Genomic DNA, 7,979 nt, shown 5'->3' on the forward strand with positions numbered 1-7,979 from the left:
ATGGTAACTGAAGAAATACATGGCGTTGCATTTCTTGCAGTGCACAATGCTGTTAAAGACAGCTTGAAGACAGCAGTCATTCAGTAGTGTTTTCTCAAAGGCGTTGAAGGGCAAATCAATCCCTGAAGTCAACAATGATACTAGCGACTGGTGAAACGGCTAGTACAAGGAGCAGTTTCAGCAAGTGGCTCCAAGTCAGTAAATGGAGATACTGGTATTGATGCTAATGTTGTGTCTCTCTCCATGAAAAAAGAGACATGTATATCCTCATGGCATGCCGCTAATTCCCAAAGTTGCCATGATAGAGGATGTGTTAATGTTAGCAGGTCCACAAGTTTACACACAGGCATTGGTTTGGCATTAATGCAGGGTGTGTGGTGGAAATTCATGTCGATGGCTGATGAACTTCCAGGAGAACCAAACGTGGAAGTTACACCATAGTTTTTAGCAAGGTTATTTTCGACATGAGCCGAAGTGAAATGCTTGGAATTGGTTTATTCTGAGTGGATATGCTTTTATGGTGAAGCATGATAGCGGGAGCTATGAAGATCTTCATTGAGGTAGAGATTGTTGCTATTGTTGCCCAATAGCATTTGGCGTTGGAAGGTCACGAAGGATTAATTGGTCTTGGCTCGTGGTAATTGTCGTGTGAATTAGATGAGAAAGTAAAAGGAACCCAGTTTTACTTTTCTAAAGAAATCTCCCTAGACCACGACATGAAGTACAGGTGTGAGAGATGGGAACAAAACGTCAGATGTTCCAGGGATATCTACACCTAAAGAACTGCCAAGACGATCAGACCTCCATGGTGGTTACTACCTTAAAATGTATCATGCTGAATGAAGGTAGTGAACTATGGTATGAAGAAAAATCTTGCAAAATGGGAGATTATGCAAGTCGGAGACTGCACACAAGATGGGCACATGCGACTGAAGATAGCAGCAGGATGAAGGGTCAGTCACCCAGATCAGAGATGGAGACCTCAGCAACAGGAGGTCTGATATGTGTCAAGGTCTGTGCGAAACCATTGATTCCCAGTGCAGTGGGAGATGTGTTGCCCTATGTAGATGTGTTGATTAAGGGCATTGTACGTGATGAACTAAAGTTATGCATCACTTTAGTTAGTCTTCTAAGTTGAAGACATGAGCTGTAAAATTGTATAAGGGATCATGCTGGAGATAGAGCTCGGCATGTTGACAACCAGTCTCCAAGTTGGAGATTGGTGTGATTGTAGGATTATGGAGCCTGGTTTGAAAGCTGTAAAGGCACCAAGCAGATTGTTCGCTCGGATGTGGCTAGAGCGAAGCAGATTGTTCGCTCGGATGAGCCTAGAGCGAAGCTCAGTTTGCTCAAGGTGTTCGCTCGGATGTGGCTAGAGCGAAGCAGATTGTTCGCTCGGATGAGCCTAGAGCGAAGATCAGTTTACTCAGATTGTTCGCTCGGATGTGGCTAGAGCGAAGCAGATTGTTCGCTCGGATGAGCCTAGAGCGAAGCTCAGTTTTCTCAAGGTGTACATGAGTGCGAACTCATGGACTCGAGCAAAAGAAGAATCCTAGAGAGTTGAGATTGTGCAATTGAGCACTGGTAAATCTCCCCTGAAGAAAATCCCTTGCAAGGTCCGTGGATGTAGACGATGCTGATGCATTTGAAGATGCATTTGGAGAGGCATCTGGATATCCATTTAAAGACGTACCTGAAGATGCATGTGATAGCGGATCTCACATGGCTGACAAGCATTCCAAGAAAGAGGTGAATTCATTTGAAGAATGAATCAGTTTGCAAGCAGCCTGGTATGGCACACTTGGGTGGAGGGGGTGATTGTTGAATAAACCCCCCAAGTGTGAAATGGGTTTGAGTTTGCAGCCACCAACCCCATGCTCACCCACCACCACCCACCGTATTGTCTGCAGCCACCCACATGCTCTAATACAAGTCAGGAATTGCTGCACCGAATTGAAGGCCCTCTTGGTCAATAAGTGTGGGAGTTTTGTCTCCCATGGGTTCTCCTATAAAAGGAGATGAGTTGTGAAGAGGAAATTATCCTCACTGCGGTGAGAGATCAGGGCAGAGGCTTGGGGCCAAAATGGGTTCTGGGGAAACCCAGAACGGAGACCATTTGAGAGAGATAGAGAGATGTTGTGAGTATTTGTAAAATTTCCGCTTCAGTGGACGTAGGCAAGCTGCCGAACCACTTAAATATTGTCTCTATCTATTGTGGGTGTGATTTCTGGGCTGCCGGAGGCGCAACAGAGTAGTGAAAGAGACTACCTATTATATAAATATATATATATATATATATATATATATATATTATCAATTCTGTTTTGAATAGAGGATAGGGGTATAAACAAGTGAGTTCAAAGGCGAAAGTAGGACTGGGTTGTCAAATTTTGTTTGTTTAATTTTTATTTGAACTTCTCACACTTTTTATCAGCCATAATTTTGTATTCATGAATAACTCATTTAATAAATGAATCGTAGTGAATTCAAGTTTGACTGAACTAATTTGAAATTGCTCATCGAGTAGTATTGTTTATTTACAATTGATCGAATGGATGATATTTTTTTAAAATAATATTGATACCATTGAAACTTTATTTTATAAAAAGAAAATCATGTAGACGATTTTTTAATTTTTACAAAGCTCTATCGTAAAATATTTATGGTTTTTTAATTTATCTAAGTTTTTTGTTTGAATTTGAGACTTATGAATTCAAAAGACAATAATATTTTATTAAAAAAGTTATTTTGAAAAAAGTTCTATAATTATTAATATTTATTTAAGTTTCATTTCCCTTTACAAAAATTACTTTAATTTTATAACAGAATTGTGATATAATTGTTAAATATAAGAGTTATATTTTTGTCATTTTCCTAATGCCTAATGGTGTGGTTAATAAATTATTGCATGCTATATACCATTAATATTGATTTTAATTGCTATCTTTTTCACGAAAGAGTTATTTATAAGATTGGCTCGGCCCCCTTCGAAACTCGAAACTTTATTGCCGTTTAATTTGTTATGTGATTGTGTCATTATGTCCATTCTTATAATAAATAGTCTTTTTGTAGCAAATAACTGATCATAAATATTAATTTTTCTTGTAGTACACATGGAATTTCTTACACAATATTGATGATTGTGACTGATTAAGATTACGATGATGGCATCATAGAAAATTCAGAAATATTCAGCATATATATATATATATATATTATATGACAACATAAAATTATCTCTTATTACAAATTAAGGAAAGCACAACGAGAAACACACACACATATGTATATATATATAATATTCACATACGTACACATGAGAAGCCAACATTCCTAACTAATTAATCAACATCAAACTGAAGCCTTGATCGTAATTATTTGGTCAAATTGCATAACTGATGGTTGTCATTCTTTCCTTGCTTCTTGAAAAGCCTTTTATTTGACCGGGAAAGGAAGCTATTAGAACCTAATAATAATGCTGATGAGTGGAATATATCCAACCAAAGGCCATAATGTAGGATACCAAACAAACAAATTGGGATACCAGGCGCCGCAACAACTATACTGATTGGAACACTTGGTTTACTTTTAAAGATTAGAAAACAGGCTGCAGTGAAGGCTATCAGCATGCTCGTTATTGAGATAAAAAGCATAGCGTGTCCCAACGCCAGCCTATGAGGTAATGATTTGAGGAAATTTTTTTCCGTATACCGTGATGTATGAATTGATAAGAAAACCAATATTGAAGACGAAGAGAATAACATTGCTATTGCATCTGATACGATGAATACCGTAAACCAATTGGCTTCCAAAAATATAGGAATGCCCACTTTATCACGGTTTCCACCCGGTACTGTGAAGGCAGCTGGAAAAACCACAGTGGTAATCAGTGTTGCCACGAGCATGCATGAGTTTGCCGTGTTTCTCATCCACTTTTCACCATTCTTCTTTAGTTCTTCATGGGTCCTCACAAATATATCCCTAGGTGTTTCTACATTTTTATCCAGTTGGTTCACATATGACTTTGGCACTATACTTTCTATCTCCTGCACGCAATAACCAATTACTCGTAAATTAAAAACTACTGAAAGGGGAGACCAAGCATGCAATACGTGTGTGACAAGAAGAAAAGAATTAGTTGATATGATATTTAAGACCTGTATGTACGTACTTGAAACCACAACAACTCTCTTTGCATTTGAAGGGCTGCTCCTGATATAATATTTAGTTGATCTGAAGAAGGCAATTCTGCAGCTAATTGTAGCATGTTTTTTCTCCCTTTGGCATCATAGGTCGCAAGGATGTCTTTCCAAACACCTATCTCATAAATTAAATTAAAAACACGCTCTTGTCGATGTTTAATAGCAACGTGAAATAAAGTTCCATATTCTTCTTTGTCAACTTGCCATATGAGATCGGGATAAGAGCTTAGAAGTATGATTAGAAATTCAACGTTCCCTACTTTTGCAGCTTCAACAACTAGTTTCATATGATTTTGCTGAAGCACATGACTTGATAAATGTTTGTCGTCTGCAACTCCAAGCTGTTTCAAAAGGTGGTCAACTAATTGATGGGCTGATGCTTGCATAATAGCTTTGTTGAAGAACCTCAACTGACCTCTGAAGCCTAGTTAGAATTAACGAATTAAATGATTAAATTCACACATGCATAATAATTACCATCAACCTAAACTAGCTTTCAAGTTCATAAGTATGGATATATTTCAATGCTTCAACGTCATATCCATTTAATTATTTGCCAGCATGTGTGTATATATATTTATATATATGAGCGAGACGAACCGTCTATATATAGGAGAAAGCACAAGCATCCCTACTCAAGGAAGCTCAAGTCAAGGGTATGGAAACAGGAAACAGTAAGTATTAGAATTGTTTAAGACATTTCAAGTACAAAATAGCTTAATTATCTAATCAGATATCATCTCAAGATTTAATCAGACAGAAAAGTGTCAATTTAATAAGCTAACCTCTTAAAAAAACGTACTTGCTTAATTCTTCACACACTTTAGGCCAGACACTCGGTAAATTTATACACTTGATTGAAGAAATTATTCCTCCAGTCCAGTTATAAATATATACATGCATGCATACACACACACACATATATAAAAATACACACATGACAAGTAAAGTTAATAGTTTGGGTTGGAAATAAACTAACAGGAGTTTAAGCATCTTTCCCATACTGATGGCTGACTTTTGTTGCCAATTATTTCTGAAGGTTTTCTGGACAACATTTCCAATGGTTCCCAAAGAAGTTCCTTCTCTCCAGGTTCTAACTTTAGAGTATCCAAAATTTTGTGTGCCGTATCTGTTCATAAAAACCAAATTAATATGATCATTTTCTTATATATATATATATATATATGGTCAGTCTTGTGAAATTTCTATACATCATATACTTAAAAGACGTTAAAACTTCATGATCAGGTCAAACAAAAGGTAATGAGTATAGTGAATAATTTTTTCATTGCTATTTAGCCTATTTTAAGTACGTACTACCATTTAATTGGTTGATATATGAAGTTATTTAAAATATGTCATATTACACGATTAATAGCATTAATGTTCATTATTAATTGTCTCAAACTGATGATCACAAGTATTGGTGCGTAGGATAGACGACATACCATACAAATCATTGGAAATGGTAGCCTTGAGGATATTAATGCGATCCTCAGAAGCCAAGTCTTGAATTGGCGTCACGGAGTATAAATACGACACCATGTCTCTATTTCCAGTCTCTATTGCGGCGTAAAGTGGTAAATGACGGATGGAATCATTGGCGTTGGGGAATATCGATGGCAGATTGTTGTTCTTTTTCACCATCGCCTCTGCAATTGTTACGATTTTTGTTTTAGCAGCAAAATAAAGGGCCGTGCAGTCGTTGGCTTTCAATTCTAATTCTTCCATCTTCATCAATCTCACGAAATTGTTTACAAAACGGGTGCGTTTTACAACTACAGCAGTGTGAAGGGCTGTGTATTGGTCTTTTGTTATGGCAACTCCAAGGCAGTTTTGATGTTTCTGAATAAAAGCTTCAGCAGCAGTCCAGTCATCTTCTAGGATAGCTCGAAGGAGAGGAGCATAAAAGGCAGGAGATTGATCAGATAGTGAGATATCACCCTCTTCCATTTTTTCCTCGATCTTTTCTAAGAATATTGAAAAGTAGATCAAGAATTAATACGATATTATGTATGAATATATATGCATGAGATGCTTAATTATGTATATATATAGGTGATGATTGCGATTAAAAAAAAAAAGGAAAAATTAAAATCTCTGAAACAAAAATTAATTTTCTATATATTATAATTAGCAGGGCAATCAAAACTTCTAATTACGTACCTTCGCGGTTAGAACTTAGAAATTGTTCGGCTAGCTTCAGAGACTACTGCGTGCGCGCGTGTACTCCAAGGAAATGATGAGGTTTTTTATGCTCTCAACCTTCCACGAGAGTTTTGCTACAAGGCGGATCAGATTTATAGATTGACGTCCACGGCCAATATAACAATCGACGGATATTATATATTGAGAAATGATATTTACAGTCTTGTGAATTGTATAAATGTCGTGTAATTTTTTTTTAAAAAAATTATGTTGAGGGAAAAATGAGCGTGTTGGCATATTCTTGTGAAAACCTGTGTAAAATAGTGTTGTAACAAGTGTTGTTGCGGAAGGCTTGAAGTGGGCTGGAAGTGTGCTCATTATTGGTCAAAAGAAGCGACTTCGCTCGACCCTCGCTCGACAGAGCGCTCGAGCGAACTCAGGCAGATTCAACCGCTCGACCATCGCTCGACATACGGCTCGAGCGAACTCAGGCAGATTCAACCGCTCGACCATCGCTCGACACTGAGCTCAAGCGAACCCAGGCAGAGTGTGTCGCTCGACCCTCGCTCGACACTGAGCTCGAGCGAACTCAGGCAGAGTCGACCGCTCGATACTCGCTCGACATGGCGCTCGAGCGAACTCAGTCAGATTTCGGCGCTCGACCTTCGCTCGACACTTCGCTCGAGCCAATGTTCCAGATCACTTACAATGTAGGGTTTTGAACGCCTCATTTGATGGGAACTATAAATAGAACATGTTAGCTTCTGTTCTAAGTGTGGAGAATCAGAGCAAAAACCCTAAGGGCCTCCAAGAACTTCTTAGAGCAACCTCTCCCCCATTTGGTTGATTCTCTCTTGGAAAAATATTACTCCATCATAACACATTCAAAATCAACTCTTATTTGAGTCCATTGAAGTGGACATTGCTGTTGGCCGGAAGAGTCCGGAGCTGCCGTTGATGCAGAGATCGAGAGGTTCTCGTGGGAAGCTATAGGAAGGTCGGAGTTCCGACACTACATGCGTGTAGAGATCGAGTGGGTCACTCGTGGTGTTGCAAGCCAAGTTTAGCTACTACAAAGGTTTTGTGAGTGTTCTAAATTGGTTGTAACAAACTAAAGTTTCTATAGAGGATTTGAGGTGGTGTCTTACACCCGGAGTGGTTTTAGATTTTGAAGAGGTTCTTCAAATGAGTTTCCACTCCGTGAACAAAATCATGTGTTGATTATTTGTGTTATTTGTTTCATTTATTATCTGCTTGTTTGATTAATTTTCAAAAGGCCATAAAAATTAGATTACACCTATTCACCCCCCCTCTAGGTGTAGTGTTGTGTAGAACCACTGCTTTTTCAATTGGTATCAGAGCGGGTTCACTCCGCTAGGATTTAGTTCCTGAGTGTGATCCTGCTGTAGTGGTTTATATGGATAGGTCTCAATCACTCACATCTCCACCATTTTTTGATGGAAGTAACTATGCGTATTGGAAGGTTCGAATGAGAGCTTTCCTTAAGTCTGTGGATGAACGAGTGTGGACCTCTGTAACAAAGGGATGGAAACAACCGGTTGTATTCATTGAGGGAGTCGAAACCCCCAAGGGTGTGGAAAATTACTCTAGGGATGAAGTCAACGAGTG

General features: G+C 38.4%; 1 protein-coding gene across 4 annotated transcripts; it reads right to left on the minus strand.

Moving 5' to 3' along the window:
* Window positions 1–3,252: 3,252 nt before the first annotated feature.
* LOC122298524 lies at window positions 3,253–6,509 on the minus strand. Of its 4 annotated transcripts, none has more exons than XM_043108316.1 (5): window positions 6,369–6,509; window positions 5,651–6,167; window positions 5,182–5,331; window positions 4,172–4,626; window positions 3,253–4,046 (listed from the first exon to the last, which is right to left on the minus strand). In XM_043108316.1, the coding sequence occupies exons 2-5, from the start codon at window positions 6,153–6,155 to the stop codon at window positions 3,375–3,377; spliced, it is 1,782 nt and encodes a 593-aa protein (XP_042964250.1). In that variant the 5' UTR covers window positions 6,156–6,167; window positions 6,369–6,509; the 3' UTR covers window positions 3,253–3,374. The 4 variants fall into 4 exon arrangements, with proteins under 4 accessions (XP_042964250.1, XP_042964251.1, XP_042964249.1 ...); XM_043108315.1 differs by having other exon boundaries at window positions 3,256–4,046; window positions 5,651–6,172; XM_043108318.1 differs by having other exon boundaries at window positions 3,906–4,046; window positions 4,158–4,626; window positions 5,651–6,172.
* Between the last annotated feature and the right edge of the window lie 1,470 nt (window positions 6,510–7,979).

The sequence above is a fragment of the Carya illinoinensis genome, chromosome 16, assembly GCF_018687715.1.
Source record: "Carya illinoinensis cultivar Pawnee chromosome 16, C.illinoinensisPawnee_v1, whole genome shotgun sequence".
NCBI classification, from domain to species: Eukaryota; Viridiplantae; Streptophyta; class Magnoliopsida; order Fagales; family Juglandaceae; genus Carya; species Carya illinoinensis.